Raw genomic sequence first — 22203 nt, forward strand, 5'->3', positions numbered from 1 at the left:
GGTAGAGAGGAGTGGGTGCTACATGACAACATGCAAGACTTCAGAATGTTTTTCACTGAAGAGTCAATTCATTGGAGTCCCAATGGAGTATAAGGCACATAAATATTAGGCATAATACAGTTTCAGAAAGCCATTGAATGACAACCGTATTCCATTATAAAATGTTAGTCACATTAATCCAATGTACTTGTAAGTGTACATTCAGAGGTATAGAAGCCATATTGGAAATCTGTGTCACAGAACATCACATTTATTGAAAAATTAGGAGGTATTATTCCTCAGCTGATAGCTGGGTCAGAAGACACATTTCAGTTGAATGCATCCAGTTGTACAATTGATTAGGTATCTACCTTTCCCTTTCGTTTCCTCACGTTATCGAGGGGCCCTTGGTGTGCCTGTCATTTATCATCTTTAAAGCAGGGCCGCTGTGGGAGCTCGTCCCTGGTCCTGAGCTGTGGATTTGGAGCGGAGTGTGGCACAGACACCCCAGCCTAAGGCTATGGGTCATCTTCCTCTCTTCTCCTCCCCTCTGCTGCTTGGCTGGATCTGCTGCCCGGCTGAGACGAGCGATAACAGAGACCCCCCCCCCCACCCCCACCCCTAGCAGCAGACGTGGTTTCAAATACTATTTGAGATCTTTGAAATACTTTGAGCGTTGGCTGTAACCTGACTGCAGTGCTATATAGGTGCAGGGTTTGCAGTTTTGGGACTATTCTATTGGACCACTGTGCTAGGCATGCTTACTCAAGCACAGATAACGCATTTTGAAATCATTTCAAAAAGTATTAGAACCCAGGTGTGCCAAGCAGTGGTGTTGGAGGAGTCTGTTCATCACACACTCCATTGAGTCAGTCTCTCCAAGGACCACACCCCGAGCAGTGAGCACACACTGACCATGTAGTTTACAAGCTTTCGCCTGAGAGCAGGGAGGGGAGTGTGTTAACAGCATTGGTAGGCCATAACCTTGGTAGCAGGTCTCCTCTCCTTATCATGTATCTTTATTGACAATCTTGTTTTTGAGGGGATTAGGGTGTTTAACACTGAGTTAGCTCTGCAGTAAATTCAATTGCAAGTTAACAACATGAGAAACGGTTAAGTGGCCTGTAGGTTAACCACAGTTTACAGACTGCGAAGTCCACCTATTGACTAAATGGAGTGTGTGTAGTCAACACCATAGTTCACTCCAAGCTCATCATTAAGCTTGAGGCCCTGGGTCTCGACCCCGCCCTGTGCAATTTGGTCCTGGACTTCCTGACGGGCCGCCCCCAGGTGGTGACATCTCCACCCCGCTGATCCTCAACACTGGGGCCCCACAAGAGCGCGTGCTCAGCCCCCTCCTGTACTCCCTGTTCACCCATGACTGCGTGGCCATGCACGCCTCCAACTCAATCATCAAGTTTGCAGACGACACAAATGTAGCAGGCTTCATCAGCAACAACGACGAGACAGCCTACAGGGAGGTGGTGAGGGACCTGGCGGAGTGGTGCCAGAAAAAATAACCTCTCCCCCAACGTCAACAAAACAAAGGAGCTGATCGTGGACTTCAGGAAACAGCAGAGGAAGCACCCATCACGGACAAACTGAAATGGTTCACCCACAAAACAGTGTGGTGAAGAAGGCGCAACAGCGCCTCTTCAACCTCAGGAGGCTGAAGAAATTTGGCTTGTCACCTAAAACCCTCAAACTTTCACAGATGCAAAATTGAGAGCATCCTGTCGGTCTGCATCACCGCCTGGTACGGCAACTGCACCGCCCACAACCGCAGGGCTCTCCAGAGGGTGGTGCGGTCTGCACAACGCATCACCGGGGGCAAACTACCTGCCCTCCGGGAGACCTAAAGCACCCGATGTCTCAGGAAGGCCAAAAAGATAATTAAGGACTACAACCACCCGAGCCACTGCCTGTTCACCCCGCTATCATTCAGAAGGCGAGGTCAGTACATGTGCATCAAAGCTAGGACCAATAGACTGAAAAATAGCTTCTATCTCAAGGCCATCAGACTGTTAAACAGCCATCACTAACACAGAGAGGCTGCTGCCTACATACAGACTTGAAATCATTGGCCACTCTAATAAATGGATCACTAGTCATTTTATTAATGCCACTTTAATAATGGTGTTTACATATCTTGCATAACCCATCTCATATGTATACACTGTATTTTATAACATCTTGCCTATGCCGCTCGGTCATTGCTCATCCATATAATTACATGTACACTACCGTTCAAAAGTTGAGTCACTCAGAAATGTTCTTGTTTTTGAAAGACAAGCACATTTGTCCATAAAAATATAATCAAATTGATCAGAAATACAGTAAATACATGACTATTGTAGCTGGAAACTGCAGATTTTTTTATGGAATATCTACATACAGTAGGCATACAGAGGCCCATTATCAGCAACCATCACTCCTGTTTTCCAATGGCACGTTGTGTTAGCTAATCGAAGAATATCATTTTAAAAGGCTAATTGATCATTAGAAAACCCTTTTGCAATTATGTTAGCACAGCTGAAAACTGTTGTGCTCATTAAAGAAGCAATAAAACGGGCCTTCTTTAGACTAGTTGAGCATCTGGAGCATCAGCGTTTGTGGGTTCAATTACAGGCTCAAAAATACATGTATTCTAAAACTCGTCAGTCTATTCTTGTTCTGAGAAATGAAGGCTATTCCATGAGAGAAATTGCCAAGAAACTGAAGATCTCGTACAACGCTGTGTACTACTCCCTTCACAGAACAGCGCAAATTGGCTCTAACCAGAATACAAAACGGAGTGGGAGGCCCTGGTGCACAACTGAGCAAGAGGACAAGTACATTAGAGTGTCTAGTTTGAGAAACAGACGCCTCACAAGTCCTCAACTGGCAGCTTCATTAAATAGTACCCGCAAAACACCAGTCTCAACGTCAACAGTGAAGAGGCGACTCCGGCTATCGCTCCATTTTCCAACGCCATGCCATATAGTGGACGGCGCTTAATTGGAGCCAATTTCCTCCTACAACAGGACAATGACCCAAAGCACAGCTCCAAACTACGCAATAACTATTTAGGGAAGAAGCAGTCAGCTGATATTCTGTCTATAATGGAGTGACCAGCACAGTCACCGGATCTCAACCCTATTGAGCTGTTGTGGGAGTAGCTTGACCGCATGGTACGTAAGAAATGCCCATCAAGCCGATCCAACTTGTGGGAGATGCTTCAGGAAGCATGGGGTGAAATCTCTTCAGATTACCTCAACAAATTGACAACTAGAATGCCAAAGGTTTTTAAGGCTGTAAATGGAAGATTCTTTGACGAAAGCAAAGTTTGAAGAACACAATTATTATTTCAATTAAAAATCATTATTTATAACCTTGTCAACATCTTGACTATATTTCCTATTCATTTTGCAACTAATTTCATGTATGTTTTCATGGAAATCAAGGACATTTCTAAGTGACCCCAAACTTTTGAACGGTACTGTATATATTCTTATTCCATCGCTTTACTTACATTTGTGTGTATTAAGTAGTGGTGTGGAATTGTTAGATATTGCTGCACTGTCGGAACTAGAAGCACAAGCATTTCGCTACACTCGCAATACCATCTGCTAACCATGTGTTTGTGACCAATACAATTTGATTGATTTGACTCAGAAGTCAGAGGGCCCCTATTTTACAAAATTATTTCATGTACTAATGGCATACGAATACATGCCAAAAAAGTACTTTCTAGACTGCATTATCAATTCACAAAATAAACTGTGATAGGTAAAAACGAGTTACTCTATGAAAAGGTTATAGTGCATTTCAGAATGTCTTATATTTGAGCAGCAAGGAAAAGTTGAGCTAAAAATGTAAACCTGTCAAAATTCATACATTTAATTCCTATTCATCGACGGCCGTTGACGGCTGGATAGCAGATTTAATCTCCCTCCATTTCCCCTGAGCGGAGGTGAGGTGAATAATGGGTAAAGTCAGCCCAGGGGGCATCTGGGTCAGTGACTCAGGTGAAAGACTGGGCCAATTGGATGATGGCATACTGAATGCTTACTTAACCCCCCACCCCCACCCTTTGCCACTGTGACCTGCAGGGGCCGAAACGCAGCTCACCTTCAGGATTCTATTGGTCCTCACAACCAGAAGTCCACACAAAGTCATGCACACAGAACGAAGGGGGGGGGGGGGGCTGTCTAAACTGACAGCCAGGCTGGCTGCTCTTGTCCTCTGCAATGGAGGGGGAGCATCAACTTCACTCCATGCCCCCCAAAAAAGGGTATCGGAGCTCAGCCACCTAATGAAGAACCATCCATCTCCCTCAATGACAGTTTATAAATACCCACGTCAGGACTAAAGGTGAGAAGCCTGCCTGCTGCCACCCATCGCTATAGTTAACTCCACTAGCTCCAAAACAGTGTACTACTCAACTAGAATGATAACTAAATAATACATAGAGATAAAACAGTTTTTTATGTCTATGATTAAATATTCCATATAGAATAATATAGGATACATACAATACTATAGGTGTATCAGTACTAATCCCTAGCACTGATACACATTATTCTCATAGATACTGAATGTAACGTAAAGCCGCCCTCAAACTGTGCTGCTACACGCAGATACCGAGACCCAAGGTCCACTTTCAGGCATAATTCGGAGAAAATTAAAGTTTTCCTGGCAGAGACGAATATTCTCTGAAAATTGACTGCATATCTATTTTATTTGTAATTTCTCCCCTATAGCTAGCTGTATAGGCCTAGCTGTTACCAGGAGTGTGACTGGGACACGTGCATGAACATCCATGATCCATGTGAGGCTCGATGAAAAAAACTTTATCACTGGAATGATCTGCCAACGCACAGCGATACAATCTATTTTTAAGTTCATGTATGCCTGCCAAACTGGCAGAGAGAGAGAGAGAGCGAGAGAGCGAGAGGGCAGTAAGTCTGAGGTATTGGAGGAGAAGCACTTCACAAAGCATGAAGCATTGAACATTAAAGAGGCACAGTTTAGCTAAATTACAGGGATTAATCATCCTTCTCCTACTTACTGATAACACTGTCCTTGTTTTGCTCTTTCTGTTGCCAGAGGAAAGAACATTCATGTTTCTCTAATCTTACCTTCTCACCTCCTCTGCTACCCCAGAACAAGATGATGTTGTCTGGCCCTGACCTGCATTAGCGTAACAAGCATGAGAGAAGTAAGATGACAAACACACACACCTGAAACACACACACACACACATTCCCCAAATACCCCCCCCCCTCCCTCTCTTCTCCCATCCACCCACACATTGCCCTGCTCTGACTGCTCTCTTCCTCCAGTCATATCAAGGGGTGAGGTCCTTATTAATGGGCTCAGTGTGTTGACAGTGGTTGGCTGTGTCTTAATCTGTAGCCCTCCAAACACCACACGGGTCTGACACCGCCGCTATGCTAACCCTCAGCCTAATTTGCATAACTGTTCTAAAATGCCACTGACAGCCAATTTAACATAGCACTTGGTGTGTGTGTTTGTGTGTGTGTGTGTCAGGGAATTTAACACAAAGCCCTGTAGGTAGCATGTGGGACAACCACAAACCATCAGCCATTTCTCAAATAGGCCACAGAGCAGTCGAGCGTTGAAAATAAGCATGGATGGATTCTTGTTTCAAAAGGCACATTATAACTGGATAAGACGTTTGGAAGGATGACATATGTTATTCACGGGCCTCCCGGGTGGCGCAGTGGTCTAGGGTACTGCATCGCAGTGCTAGCTGTGCCACCAGAGACTCAGGGTTCGCGCCCAGGCTCTGTCGCAGCCGGGCCGCGACCGGGAGGTCCGTGGGGCGACGCACAATTGGCCTAGCATCGTCCGGGTTAGGGAGGGTTTGGCCGGTAGGGATATCCTTGTCTCATCGCGCTCTAGTGGCTCCTGTGGCGGGCCGGGCGCAGTGCACGCTAACCAGGTCGCCAGGTGCGCGGTGTTTCCTCCGCACATTGGTGCGGCTGACCTCCGGGTTGGATGCTCGCTGTGTTAAGAAGCAGTGCGGCTTGATTGGGTTGTGTTTCGGAGGATGCATGGCTTTCGAACTTTGTCTCTCCCGAGCCCGTACGGGAGTTGTAGCGATGAGACAAGATAGTAACTACTAACAATTGGATACCACATAATTGGGGAGAAAAAAAGAGATATGTTATTCACTGGGGATTCAACATGTACTGTGTCAGTAAATGGTTATATTTGTTTAGAGCTCAACCCTCAAGGAGTCACTTCATTTTTCACTTATCCTTTATTTGTCACATTTTACCACTGAAGAAGCAGTTCAGGGTCACTTAGTTTGTAGGCCTACCCCTACCATGGAAGCAAGTGAACTCCAGGTTTCCAACTAGTCTGGTTTGGTTCCTTAACCATCCTTCATTTAGGGCATGGGCATAATGCGAATACTATCTCTGACTTGGAAATGTGTCACTGTAACAGCCTAAATGATAAATCCTGTCCCTGTGGCATTTGAAACACCAATTTCCTTCCATCCAGAGCCCAATTTTAATTTAAAGCTTTTATGCCCTCAATGTGTCAAGTGAGTAACCTGCCCACAACGCACAGCTCACTCTGTATCGGCAGGGTGCTTTCCAAGCTGCTGCTGCTTCTGTTAAACGGAGAAATGAGGGAATATTTCATGTCGAGGTCATTCCCATTTCATTGCATGCCTGTTGATGGATGTGAATGCCAGGAAAGCAGCTTTGATGTTTGTACAATTACACGGTGGCTGAATGAGAGGAATATCTCCTCGCTGCATAAGCAAAGTACCCGCTGGGGCTGATGACAGAGCTCCCATGTAATGAAAAACATCATTTGTGTTTGGAGACAGGTTGCTTTCTCCTCAACCACGTTGTCTCCTTGTGAAGGCAGGTTCTGAACAGGAACATCAGGAAAATCACCAGAAGGAAAGGAGAGAGAGAGGAACACGAAGCCAGGAAGCAAGGCTGAAAGAAAGCTGAAAGAAATTAAGCTGAAAACAGACCACCACAGCCAAGTGGGTATTTTCCACATTCCATGAAAACCTGCTGCTATCTATGTGGTTCCCTCTGAATGCAACCCTACCTCATTGTGTTTATGCAAACCCAATATTTACCGTATATAGATTCTGATTTACAGTAAAATCCTATTATTAGGACTACGGGCACGTATCATTGCAGATATACAGTTGAAGTCGGAAGTTTACATACACTTAGATTGGAGTCATTAAAACTCGTTTTTCAACCACTCTACAAATTTCTTGTTTATGGGATCGATATGACAACAGCCAGTGAAAGTGCAGGGCGCCAAATTCAAACAACAGAAATCTCATAATTAAAATTCCTTAAGCATACAAGTATTTCACACCATTTTAAAGATACACTTCTTGTTAAAGGCTTTACAGCGAAAGCACCACAAACGATTATGTTAGGTCACCGCAAAATCACAGAAAAACACAGCCATTTTTCCAGCCAAAGAGAGGAGTCACAAAAAGCACAAATAGAGATCAAATGAATCACTAACCTTTGATGATCTTCATCAGATGACACTCATAGGACTTCATGTTACACAATACATATATATTTGAGCCACATCAAATAACAGAAATACTCATCATAAACATTGATGAAAGATACATGTTTTATACATAGAATTAAAGATAAACCTGTTCTTAATGCAACCGCTGTGTCAGATTTCAAAAAAGCTTTACAGCAAAAGCACAATATTCAATAATCTGAGAACAGCATTCAGCCACAAAAGGAAGCCATACAGTTACCCGCCAAATTGTGGAGTCAACAAAAGTCATAAATAGCATTATAAATCTTCACTTACCTTTGCTGATCTTCGTCGGAAGGCACTCCCAGGACTCCCACTTCCGCAGGAAATGTTTGTTTTGTTCGGTAATGTCCATCATTTATGTGCAAATAGCTACTTTTGTTGGCGTGTTTGGTAAACAAATCCAAAGTCACGAAGCGCGTTCACTAAAAGCAGACAAAATGGCAAAAAGTCCCGTAACAGTCAGTAGAAACATGTCAAACGATGTATTGAATCAATCTTTAGGATGTTTTTAACATAAATCTTCAATAATGTTCCAACCGGAGAATTCCATTGTCTTCAGAAGTGCGATGGAACAGAGCTCCCTCTCATGTCAACGCGCATGGTCAAAGCATGGTCAGCTCATGGCAGACCTTACTCATTCCCGTCTCCTTCGGCCCCACTTCACAGTAGAAGCATCAGACAAGGTTAGAAATATAGAAAATTTGTGGGCAGAACTGAAAAAGCGTGCGAGCAAAGAGGTCTACAAACCTGACTCAGTTAAACCAGCTCTGTCAGGAGGAATGGGCCAAAATTCACCCAACTTATTGTGGGAAGCTTGTGGAAGGCTACCCAAACACTTTGACCCAAGTTAAACTATTTAAAGGCAATGCTACCAAATACTAATTGAGTGTCTGTAAACTTCTGACCCACTGGGAATGTGATGAAAGAAATAAAAGCTGAAATAAATTCACTCAACAATTATTCTGACATTTCACATTCTTAAAATAAAGTGGTGATCCTAACTGACCTAAAACAGGGAATTTTTACTAGGATTAAATGTCAGGAATAGTATAAAACTGAGTTTAAATGTATTTGGCTAAGGTGTATGTAAACTTCCGACTTCAACTGTACTTGCAGCAGTTCTGATGAACTGAACCCCAAACCTCATTCCACCCAAGCCGCCCTGCTTTAATCTGGCCGCAGCACCTCTCTCTCAATCTCTCAGAGGTTCTTATTACACTGGCATGCTGCTGCTCTCTTCCTTCATAGCTCATGATGACATATATAACTACTAAAGGGCTCTCAGAAATGTTTCCCTGTTGTATACTGCGGAATTTTACCCCAATCAAATTTTCGGAGGCACATCCGAGTTCAAGTGGACCTATCTAAACGTTGAAAATGACCGGAGGTGGACGCAGTCATTCATCACACCTGATAAGTGGAAGGGAACAGGAAGCTGAGTCACTGTGTGAGAGGGGATGAGGGAGAACGTCCCTACAGGAGAAAGGCAGAGGGCTGCGTTAGGGAAGATAGTAGTCTGCTTTGTCGTTTAAACCTCAAAAATCATTGTACTGTAGTAGGTAGAGGTTTACGTAGGTTGCCAATTTGACACGTTGAGAGACAACAGCCCTGCAACGAGATAGGTGAAAAGGCTGAGGTAGAGGGAAAGATAGTAGTGTGTTGTGTACTCTTGACATCCTTGTACTGTAGTAACTTTGAGAGGTCTACCTATTAAAAGGATAACTCAATGTGAAAAATAGCCTATAGGTCTCCAAAGCCATCTTTACTCTACACAAAGAAATGCATACAAAGCTCTCTCTCACCATCCATTTGGCAAATCTGACCATAATTCTATACACCCAATTCCTGCTTACAAGCAAAAAATAAAGCAGAAACTACCAGTGACTTCTCAATACGGACGTGGTCAGATGACGCAGATGCTAAGCTATAGGACTGTTTTGCTAGCACAGACTGGAATATGTTCCGGAACTCATCTGATGGCATTGAGTACACCACATCAGTCACTGGCTTCATCAATAAGTGCGTCGATGACATTGTCCCCACAGTGACCGTACGTACTAGAGGTCAACCGATTAATCGGAATGGCCGATTAATTAGGGCCGATTTCTGGTTATAACAATCGGTAATCAGTATTTTTGGACACCGATTATGGCCGATTACATTGGAAGAGAGGAGAGGAGACTGCGTGGCAGGCTGACCACCTGTTACGCGAGTGCAGCAAGGAGCCAAGGTAAGTTGCTAGCTAGCATTAAACTTATCTTACAAAAACAAATCAATCTTAACATCATCACTAGTTAACTACACATGGTTGATGATATTACTAGTTTATCTAGCTTGTTCTGCGTTGCATATAATCAATGCGGTGACTGTTAATTTATCATTGAATCACAGCCGACTTCGCCAAACAGGTGATGATTTAACAAGCGCATTCGCGAAAAAAGCACCGTCGTTGCACCAATGTGTACCTAACCATAAACATGCCTTTCTTAAAATCAATACACAAGTATATATTTTTAAACCTGAATATTTAGTTTTAAAAAATTCATGTTAGCAGGCAATATTAACTAGGGAAATTGTGTCACTTGTCTTACGTTCTGTGCAAGCACAGTCAGGGTATATGCAGCAGTTTGGGCCGCCTGGCTCGTTGCGAACTATGTGAAGACCATTTCTCCCTAACAAAGACCGTAAATAATTTGCCAGAATTGTACATAATTATGACAAAACATTGAAGGTTGTGCAATGTAACAGCAATATTTAGACTTAGGGATGCCACCCATTAGATAAAATAGGGGCGGTTCCGTATTTCAATGAAAGAATAAACGTTTTGTTTTTGAAATGATAGGTCATTATTATGGTCAAATCCGGAAACCAAGGCTCGTATTTCTGTGTGTTATTATATTATAATTAAGTCTATTATTTGATAAAGCAGTCTGACTGAGCGGTGGTAGGCAGCAGCAGGCTCGTAAGCATTCATTCAAACAGCACTTTCCTGCATTTGCCAGCAGCTCTTCGCTGTGCTTCAAGCATTGCGCTGTTTATGACTTCAAGCCTATCAACTCCCGAGATTAGGCTGGAAATAATATGGTGCCTATAAGAACATCCAATAGTCAAAGGTATATCAAATAAAAATGCTAAAGAGAAAAATAGTCCTCTAATATCTACAACCTAAAACTTCTTACCTGGGAAAATTGAAAACTCATGTTAAAAGGAACCACCAGCTTTCATATGTTCTCATGTTCTGAGCAAGGAATTTAAACTTTAGCTTTTTTACATGGTAAATATTGCACTTTTACTTTCTTCTCCAACACTTTGTTTTTGCATTATTTAAACCAAATTGAACATGTTTCATTATTTATTTGAGACTAAATTGATTTTATTGATGTATTATATTAAGTTAAAATAAAAGTGCTCATTGTTCATTCAGTATTGTTGTAATTGTCATTATTACAAATATATACATATATAAAAAAATTATACAAATTATATTTTTTTATTCATTTTTTTATTTTATTAATTGAAAATAAATAAATAATAATAAATAAAAATAGGCCAATTAATCGGTATCGGCTTTTAATGGTCCTCCAATAATCTGTATCAGTGTTGAAAAATCATAATCTGTCGACCTCTAGTACGTACATACCCCAACCAGAAGTCATGGATTACAGGCAACATCCGCACTGAGCTAAAGGGTAGAGGAGAAACTTTCAAGGAGCGGGACTCAAACCCAGACACTTATAAGAAATCCCGCTATGCCCTCAGATAAACCATCAAGCAGGCAAAGAGTAAATACACCTGTTGTATTCAGCGAATGTGACAAATACAATTGCTGCCCCTCTCTCGCTCAGCAAAGTCAATGTCCATGTTGTGAATACATTCTGCAACAGGGACAGTGAGGATGCACGCTACTGAAATACGGACACGCAACTGAAATGCATGCTGTGAGCTCTGGCTGGTCAGCCCTGTTACCAGTCTTACAGTTTGTAGTGACACATACAGTGCATTCGGAAAAAGATAACACATACAGTGCACCTTATTACATAAGTACTCAGACCCTTTGCTTTGAGACTCTAAATTGAGCTCAGGTGCATCATGTTTCCATTGATCATCCTTGAGATGTTTCTACAACTTGGAGTCCACCTGTGCGTAAATTCAATTGATTGGACATAATATGGAAAGGCACAAAACCAAGCCATGAGGTCGAAGGAATTGTCAGTAGAGCTCCGAGACAGGATTGTGTCGAGGCATAGATCTGGGGAAGGTTACCTAAACATTTCTGCAGCATTGAAGGTCCCCAAGAAGACAGTAGGCTCTATCACTCTTAAATGGAAGAAGTTCAGAACCACCACGACTCTTCCTAGAGCTGGCTGCACGGCCAAACTGAGCAATCGGGGGAGAAGGGACTTGGTCTGGGAGAGGACCAATAACCCAATGGTCATTCTGACAGAGCTCCAGAGATCCTCTGTTGAGATGGGAGAACCTACCAGAAGAACAACCATCTCTGCAGCACTCCACCAATCAGGCCTTTATGGTAGAAGCCACTCCTCAGTAAAAGGCACGGCAGTCCACTGGAGTTTGCCAAAAGGCACCTAAAGACTCTCAAACCATAAGAAACTAGATTCTCTGGTCTGATGAAACCAAGATTTAACTCTTTGGCCTGAATGCCAAGCGTCACATCTGAAGGAAACCTGGCACCATCCCTATGGTCAAGCATGGTGGTGGCAGCATCATGCTGTGGGGATGTTTTTCAGCAGCGGGGACTGGGAGACTAGTCAGGATCAAGGGAAAGATGAACAGAGCAAAGTACAGAGAGATCCTTGATGAAAACCTACTCCAGAGCGCTCAGGACCTCAGATTGGGGCCAAGGTTCACCTTCCAACAGGACAACGACACTAAGCACACAGCCAAGACAACACAGGAGTGGCTTCAGGACAAGTCTCTGACTGTCTTTGAGTGGCCCAGCCAGAGCCCAGACAGGAACAAAATTGAACATCTCTGGAGAAACCTGAAAATAGCGGTGAAACGACGCACCCCATCCGACCTGACAGAGCTTGAGAGGATCTGCAGAGAAGAAACTCTCGAAATACAGGTGTGCCAAACTTGTAGCATCATACCCAAGAAGATTCAAGGATGCAATCGCTGCCAAAGGTGCTTCAACAAAGTAAAGGGTCTGAATACTTACGTAAATGTGTTTTTTTCCAAATTGGGGGGGAAAAAATCTAAAAACCTGTTTTTTCGTTTGTCATTATGGGGTATTGCGTGTAGATTGATGACAGGGAAAAACTATATAAAACCTCTTAACCTCTCTAGCCTAAGTGGATAAAACCTTTTAAGGATCGGACCCTTTTGTTTCCATTTTCACCTAAGATGACATACCCAAATCTAACTGCCTGTAGCTCATGACCTGAAGCAAGGATATGCATATTATTGATACCATTTGAAAGGAAACACTTTGAAGTTTGTGGAAATGTGAAATTAATGTAGGAGAATATAACACATTAGATCTGGTAATATAAAGAAAAACATGTGCTTTTTATTTTATTTTAATTATCCATCTGTGAAATGCAAGACAAAGGCCATTATATCCCTTGGGAGTCTGGGCGCAATTTACATTTTGGTCACTAGATGGCAGCAGTGTATATGCAACGTTTTAGACTGATCCAATGAACCATTGCATTGCTGTTCTAAATGTTGTATCAAGTCTGCCCAAATGTGCCGAATTGGTCAATTGATACACAGCAGGGGTTCAAACTGTAGAACCCAGTTCCTACATTTGAATTTAAAATGGATTTTATCAAAACTGCTACATTTTATCTCCTTTATCTGGATGACAAATTAGAGCGAGATTACTGAATGTAAGTACACTGCTCAAAAAAATAAAGGGAACACTTAAACAACACAATGTAACTCCAAGTGAATCACACTTCTGTGAAATCAAACTGTCCACTTAGGAAGCAACACTGATTGACAATAAATTTCACATGCTGTTGTGCAAATGGAATAGACAAAAGGTGGAAATTATAGGCAATTAGCAAGACACCCCCAAAAAAGGAGTGATTCTGCAGGTGGTGACCACAGACCACTTCTCAGTTCCTATGCTTCCTGGCTGATGTTTTGGTCACTTTTGAATGCTGGCGGTGCTCTCACTCTAGTGGTAGCATGAGACGGAGTCTACAACCCACACAAGTGGCTCAGGTAGTGCAGTTCTTCCAGGATGGCACATCAATGCGAGCTGTGGCAAAAAGGTTTCCTGTGTCTGTCAGCGTAGTGTCCAGAGCATGGAGGCACTACCAGGAGACAGGCCAGTACATCAGGAGACGTGGAGGAGGCCATAGGAGGGCAACAACCCAGCAGCAGGACCGCTACCTCCGCCTTTGTGCAAGGAGGTGCACTGCCAGCGCCCTGCAAAATGACCTCCAGCAGGCCAAAATTGGGAAGCTTGTGGGAGGCTACCCAAAACATTTGACCCAAGTTAAACAATTTAAAGGCAATGCTACCAAATACTAACTGAGTGTATGTAAACATCTGACCCACTGGGAATGTGATGAAAAAAATAAAAGCTGAAATAAATCACTCTACTATTATTCTGACATTTCAAATTCTTAAAATAAAGTCGTGATCCTAACTGACCTAAGACAGGGAATTTTTACTAGGATTAAATGTCAGGAATTGTGAAAAACTGAGTTCAAATGTATTTGGCTAAGGTGTATGTAAACTTCCGACTTCAACTGTATAGCCATGTTATTTTTACTTGTTATTTTTATTCATTATCCATTGTGTATTAATTTCTCATGTCACTGTTTATTTATTTATTAAATTTGATCTTTAACTCTGTATTTTTGGAAATGCACGTGTAAGTAAGCATTCCACTGTTAGTCTACACTTATCTACAAAGCACGTGACAAATTTCATTCAATTTGATTTTGCAGGGCATTGAATTAATTTACTAATTCAGTTCGTTCTTGTTTACATGTTGAATGAAATGGCTGCCTCTAAGCTGGTTGGAGGGAACGCCAACCTTTATCGAACTTTTAAGATAAAATGAAACATGTAATGAATGCAGGTGTGCGTGCTCTGAGCACCATCTGTGTGTGTGTGTGTCTGTGTGTGTGCACAAGCTTGTGTGTGTGTTTCGCAGAGTGGGATTCTTAGCTCAAGAGGCCAATGTCTTGCTTTTAACAGAGGCCATTACCCAGACATCACGCTGCTGAAATCACACAAATGATAGATAATAACACCATTACAGCCAGCCAGGCAGCAGACATGTCAAAACATCCCTATCTATCTGCTAGATTAGGAGACAGACTAAAGCGATCTCTTTTGGCAAAACAAACCCTATTAACCTCCCCCCCCTCCTATCCCCTCCCTGGGGGCCAGAGTGTGCTCCACAGTGGCCTAATGGCTCATGGAAGGGTGGCCAAGCCAGTCAGCTCCCCTTTTCCTGTGTCCATGAAGGAATTCCTACCTCCACAGACCGCGTTCTACTGTTGCCTGAACAACATGTCTGCAGAGGAGAGATTGTCAGCTCAGAGTATCCTAGATTAAGCATCTCAGAGGTTTTTGCTTTCCTTTTTTCCCCCCACCTCAGTCTTCTCTTTTTTTGTAAACCCAATCCCAAAACAATGGGCTTTAGTCACAGCTGGCTAAAACACAGCTCAACAAAGCCAAACTGGATTCTGTTGATGTTAAAAATGACAAACTCAGTACCGTCCAAACGAACAAGAGGGGTGATGTTTCTCTTCCTGGCATCCACACTTCAAAGACAAGCTACAGGAAGAGAAGCACCTACAGACTTGAAGCTTTTGAAGGTTTACACAACTGCTGCTGTGCATACCATGAATATTCATACACACAAAAAAAAACGTACCACGTCAAAACTTTCAACATCTGTTTTTCTATCGTCTCGTACCAGGATGGTAATCCTAAAACCTTGTCATTAACAAAAGCACAGTGCCAGAAAAGGGGATTCATTAACCCGCTATTTATAACCCTGAGAGGAGCAATTCTCCTCTTCCACAAGAAAATTCTGCTTCGCAGAAACCTGTTTCTGGAGCTGCTCAAAAAATTATAATCGAAATGGTTATGTTACCAAGGAGAACATAAAATCAAATCAGCTTATTAATAATAGCCTGCACTGAAAGCATGACAAAAACCCGATGTGGCAGATAAATGGCCATATATGCACTCAAACACGGTGACCATTTTCCTCATCCACTACTATGGCCGTGAAACGACTAGTATTCTATTCAGGTAAATAAGAAATTATTCAGAGGACCAGAATATTGCTTTGGACAATTTGCTTTTCAAATTAGAAGAGGGAATTCAGTCTGCCTTGCTGTAGCAGTAGTCCAATATCACACTTGACATGTAAATACAGTACAGGCCAGGGTGGAATTCTTTGGCAGATGAGAAATACGCTTTTACATTTTTTTATGAAATCCCACCCAACAACAGTTGTTGATACAGATCTACTTGACACGTTGCCCTTCCTCAGAAATGTTCCTTTAGAAAAAAAACATTCTCAAAAGCATGCAGGTTAATTGGTGTATCTATGACATATTGCTATCAGCAAAGTGAAGCGGACTCCTGCCATACTGAGCTAAATGCTGTATCTAGCCTATCTGAATGTCTTCCTGTGCCAACAGATTCACACCGACAGATATGGATGAAACATATGTCATACCTTTAAAATCTATTGGAGTGGAACGGTTGCCCTGAGACGCAGCTGTAGGCTAACTAACTATAGAGCCTGACGCCATAGAGGTCTACAGTCATGTCTCGGGGCAAGGGTCAGTACAAAGGTCAATAATCTAAACAACAACACAAACAAGATGATGCACATAACTCCTACAGTACCTTACAGAGTACATCAGGGTTGGACAAGTTTAGTACCTTCCAGTTTCCCTCAGGTTTGTACCTTGTGAACATGACCCAGTATAATTTTCTCTTTACCCAGTGAGTCCTCAAAATTAACTATTTCACCCTCAATGGGAAACACAAGAGGGTTTCTCAACAACCGTGACTAACAATATCGTATACAGTGTAGGACGCCTATAGTCTGTGAAATCCCCCCACAGAAATAATTCATTCTTACAACTTAGTTTGTCAGAGTACATTAGATTAGCATTCCACGCTAGCTCTCTCACTCGCTTTCTATCACTTCCCCCTCTTCCCTTCCCTCTTTCTCCCGCTCTCACCTTCACTCTCTCCGCTCTGCTAGGAATGGTGCTTCATAAATGGCTGAACATCCTGTTCACAAGCGCAACATGTCCCCTGCAGGGAAGGGAAGGGAGAGGCTGCCATCTTGGGGTAATTATGGAAGAGGGATTTATCCTGCCTGCCTGCCGCTGTCTGTCTGGCTGAGCTCACACAATCCACATCACATCAAACCACACAGCAGCAAATAGGTGCATTTAATAGCATTTTATTTGATTTATTAATATATTTAACCAGGTCCCATTGAAGTCAGAATACTTTTTTTCTAAGGGAAACCTGCATGGATGGGTGGTTTGTGGACATCTGTGCTGAATCACAATAGTAATGTAGAACCCAAATAAACCAGTCGTGGCAAAACTTTACCCTGAGGTTGTCAAACCCAGTTTAACTAATGAACACAGAAAATACATAATGCAGTAATATTCCTTGACCGTACCTCTATGTCTGCCTATTCATGACCTCTGCTCTGCTGCATCAAACAACATCAAACCTGAATCCCATCAAGGCGACACCACACAAATGCATCAGACAGCTGCGTTATCACACATTGAAGTCTCAGAAGCAAAAACAAAGACTGAGATAAGTAGTCTGGGATAAGTGTGCCCAGGGACTTGAGCATACGAGGAGAGAAAGAGAGAGAAAATACTTTATTTGAGGGGAGATTTTGATTGCGTCCCAAATAACACCCTATTTCTGAGAGCCCTATGGTCAAAGGTAGTGCACTATATAGGGCATATGATGCCATTTGTGACTGACTCTTTTTCATTAGCAGCCAGGGCCACATTTGGCTTCCCACGGTGCTTCAGAACAAAGAGTATGTCTGAAAGCAGGGAGCCTTCACGTGGCTGTGTGGCGCTCTAATTGCTCTCTCCCCCTCTCCCTCCCTCTCTTGTGGAGCCAACAGTGTCAACAGGTCCTCCATTTTAAAAACAGCACAGGGGAGTTATAGGGGAGCAGAGCGTCACTGCTCAGCCAGCCATTGGCAGAAGGGCCTACTCCAGAGGTGGAGGGAGAGAAAGGGCGAGAGTGTGTATCCAAATCCACTTGATCTACTAACAAGGTCCCAGCTTGTCTGACAGCAAACAAACAAACAAAAGTTGATGTAAACGTGGTTAAAACTTGGTTACTTACAGGACTGACACAATGTCACCTCGACGTACTTGGTAGTTCCTCACACTCCAGCGGTTCAGGAGCACCACGTCAGACCCTGTCACATTCCCCTCAGGATTCAGGGAAGGCTGAGACGACACACACATGCACACAAACACAAAAGAGGTGAGTCAGTCACATCAGAAAGAAACAAGGGAAACGAGCAACATTGTCATCAGTGGCCTGGACAGAAGAACAGCAGCTAGGGCCAAGCACAGGGCAACCAGGGAACAGAAGACAGACTGAATGACATATTCCTCTTAGAGAAGTGAAGCGGACTCCTGCCATACTGAGCTAAATACTGTATCTAGCCTATCAAATCAAAGTTTATTTGTCACGTGCGCCGAATAAAACAGTGAAATGCTTACTTACAGGCTCTTACCAACAGTGCAAAAAAAGGTATTAGGTGAACAAATAGGTAAGTAAAAAGGTAAAACAACAGTAAAAAAACTGAAAAATAACAGTAGCGAGGCTACATACAGGCACCGGTTAGTCGGGCTGATTGAGGTAGTATGTACATGTAGATTTGTTAAAGTGACTATGCATATATGATAAACAGAGAGTAGCAGTAGCGTAAAAGAGGGTTTGGTGGGACAGAATGTAGATAGCCAATGTGAGGGGGCACTGGTTGGTCAGGCCAATTGAGGTAGTACAGTTGACATACACCTTAGCCAAATACATTTGAACTCAGTTTTTCACAATTCCTGACATTTAATCCTAGTAAAAATGCCCTGTCTTAGGTCAGTTCATTGTAAGAATGTGAAATGTCAGAATAATAGCAAAGAGAATGATTTATTTCAGCTTATATTTCTTTCATCACATTCACAGTGGGTCAGAAGTTTACATACACTCAATTAGTATTTGGTAGCATTGCCTTAAAATTGTTTAACTTGGATCAAACGTTTCAGGTAGCCTTCCACAAGCTTCCCACAATAAGTTGGGTGAAGTTTGGCCCATTCCTCCTCACAGAGCTGGTGTAACTGAGTCAGGATTCTAGGCCTCCTTGCTCGCACACACTTTCTCAGTTCTGCCCATACATTTTCTATAGGATTGAGGTCAGGGCTTTGTGATGGCTACTCCAATACCTTGACTTTGTTGTCCTTAAGCCATTTTGCCACAACTTTGAAAGTATGCTTGGGGTCATTGTCCATTTGGAAGACTCATTTGCGACCAAGCTTTAACTTCCTGACTGATGTCTTGAGATGTTGCTTCAATATATCCACATAATTTTCCTCCCTCATGATGCCATCTATTTAGTGAAGAGCACCAGTCCCTCCTAGAGCAAAGCACCCCCATAACATGATGCTGCCACCCCCGTGCTTCATGGAGGGGATGGTGTTCTCCCGCTTGCAAGCCTCCCCCTTTTTCCTCCTAACATAATAATGGTTATTAAGGCCAAACAGTTATATTTGTGTTTCATCAGACCAGAGGACATTTCTCCAAAAAAGTACGATCTTTGTCCCCATGTGCAGTTGCAAACCGTAGTCTGTGGCGGTTTTGGAGCAGTGGCTTCTTCCTTGCTGAGCGGCCTTTCAGGTTGTCGATATAGGACTCGTTTTACTGTGGATATAGATACTTCTGTACCGGTTTCCTCCAGCATCTTCACAGGGTCCTTTGCTGTTGTTCTGGGATTGATTTGCACTTTTCGCACCAAAGTACATTCATCTCTAGGAGACAGAACCTGAGCGGCATGACGGCTGCGTGGTTCCATGGTGTTTATACTTGCGTACTATTGTTTGTACAGATGAACGCATACCTTCAGCCGTTTGTAAATTGCTCCCAAGGATGAACCAGACTTGTGGAGGAAATTTTTCTGAAATTTTTCTGAGGTCTTAGCCGATTTCTTTTGATTTTCCTATGATGTCAAGCAAAGAGGCACTGAGTTTGAAGGTAGGCCTTGAAATACATCCACAGGTACACCTCCAAATGACTCAAATTATGTCAATTAGCCTATCAGAAGCTTCTAATGCCATGACATCATTTTCTGGAATTTTCCAAGCTGTTTAAAAGGCACAGTCAACTTAGTGTGTGTACACTTCTGACCCACTGGAATAGTGATTCAGTGAATTATAAGTGAAATAATCTGTGTGCAAAGAATTGTTGGAAAAATTACTTGTGTCATGCACAAAGTAGATGTCCTAACCGACTTGCAAAAACTATAGTTTGTTAACAAGAAATTTGTGGGATGGTTGAAAAAAAAAGTTGTAATGACTCTTACCTAAAGTATATGTAAACTTCCGACGTCAACTGTATGTACATGAATGTACAGTTAAAGTGACTATGCACATATGATAAGCAGAGAGTAGCAGTAGCGTAAAAGAGAGGTTGGGGGAGGCACACAATGCAAATAGTCAGGGTAGCCATTTGACTACCTGTTCAGAAATATTATGGCTTGGGGGTAAAAACTGTTGAGAAGCCTTTTTGGCACTACGGTACCACTTGCCGTGCGGTAGTAGAGAGACCAGTCTGTCTTTTTAGGGCCTTCGCCTGGTGCAGAGGTCCTGGATGGCAGGCAGCTTAGCCCCAGTGATGTACTAGGCCGTACGCAATACCCTCTGTAGTGCCTTGCGATCGGAGGGTGATCAATTGCTGTACCAGGCAGTGATGCAACCAGTCAGGGTGCTCTTGATGTTGCATCTGTAGAACCTTTTGAGGATCTGAGGACCCATGCCAAATATTTTTAGTTTCCTGAGGGGGAATAGGCTTTGTCGTGCCCTCTTCACAACTGTCTTGGTGTGGACCATTCTAGTTTGTTGGTGATGTGGACACCAAGGAACTTGAAGCTCTCAACTTGCTCCACTACAGCCCCGTCGATGAGAATGGGGGCGTGCTCGTTCCTCCTTTTCCTGTAGTCCACAATCATCTCCTTAGTCATGGTTATGTTGAGGGATAGGTTGTTATTCTGTCACCACCCGGCAAGGACCCTGACCTCCTCTCTGTAGGCTGTCTCGTCATTGTCGGTGATCAGGCCAACCACTGTTGTGTCGTCTGCAAACTTAATGATGGTGTTGGAGTCGTGCCTGGCCATGCAGTCGTGGGTGAACAGGGAGTACAGGAGGGGACTGAACACGCATCCCTGGGGGGGCTCCAATGTTGAGGATCAGCGTGGCAGATGTGTTGCTACCTACCCTCACCACCTTGGGGCGGCCCGTCAGGAAGTCCAGGATCCAGTTGCAGAGGGAGGTGTTTAGTCCCAGGATCCTTAGCTTAGTGATGAGCTTTGAGGGTAATATGGTGTTGAACGCTGAGCTGTAGTCAATGAATAACATTCTCACATAGGTGTTCCTTTTGTCCAGGTGGGAAAGGGCAGTGTGGAGCGCAATAGAGATTGCATCATCTGTGGATCTGTTTGGGTGGTATTCAAAACACTTCATGGCTACGGACCTGAGTGCTACGGGTCTGTAGTAATTTAGGCAGGTTGCCTTCGTGTTCTTGGGCACAGGGACTATGGTGGTCTGCTTGAAACATGTTGGTATTACAGACTCAATCAGGGACATGTTGAAAATGTCAGTGAAGACACCTGTCAGTTGGTCAGCACATGCCAGGAGCACACGTCCTGGTAATCCGTCTGGCTCCGCAGCCTTGTGAATGTTGACCTACTTAACGGTCTTACTCACGTCGGCTACGGAGAGCGTGATCACACAGTCATCCGGAACAGCTGATGCTCTCATGCATGCTTCAGTGTTGCTTGCCTCAAAGCGAGCATAGAAGTTATTTAGCTCGTCTCGTAGACTCGTGTCACTGGGCAGCTCGTGGCTGTGCTTCCCTATGTAGTCTGTAATAGTTTGCAAGCCCTGCGACATAAGACGAGCATCGGAGCTGGTGTAATACGATTCAATCTTAGCACTGTATTGACGCTTTGCCTGTTTGATGGTTCGTCGGAGGGCATAGCGGGATTTCTTATAAGCTTCCGGGTAAGAGTCCCACACCTTGAAAGCAGCAGCTGTACCCTTTAGCTCAGTGCGAATGTTGCCTGTAATCCATGGCTTCTGGTTGGGGTATGTACGTACAGTCACTGTGTGGACGATGTCCTCGATGCACTTCTTGATATAGCCAGTGACTGATGTGAACTCATCAATGCCATCGGAAGAATGCCGGAACATGTTCCAGTCTGTGATAGCAAAACAGTTCTGTAGTTTAGCATCTGCTTCATCTGACCACTTTTTTTATAGACCGAGTCACTGGTGCTTCCTGCTTTAATTTTTGCTTGTAAGCAGGAATCAGAAGGATAGAATTATGGTCGGATTTACTAAATTGAGGGCGAGGGAGAGCTTTGTACGCGTCTCTGCGTGTGGAGTACAGGTGATC

General features: G+C 43.3%; 1 protein-coding gene across 3 annotated transcripts in view; it reads right to left on the minus strand.

Annotated features, from left to right (window-relative positions):
- LOC129866742 (mitochondrial inner membrane protease subunit 2-like) overlaps window positions 1–22203 on the minus strand; it is a 175590-nt gene that overhangs the window by 118055 nt on the left and 35332 nt on the right. For all 3 annotated transcript variants that reach the window (XM_055939585.1, XM_055939583.1, XM_055939584.1), the window contains one exon: window positions 17878–17984. In XM_055939585.1, the coding sequence (XP_055795560.1) occupies window positions 17878–17984 (107 nt within the window). The remainder of the gene's footprint in view (window positions 1–17877; window positions 17985–22203) is intronic.

The sequence above is a fragment of the Salvelinus fontinalis genome, chromosome 12, assembly GCF_029448725.1.
Source record: "Salvelinus fontinalis isolate EN_2023a chromosome 12, ASM2944872v1, whole genome shotgun sequence".
Lineage (NCBI taxonomy): Eukaryota > Metazoa > Chordata > Actinopteri > Salmoniformes > Salmonidae > Salvelinus > Salvelinus fontinalis.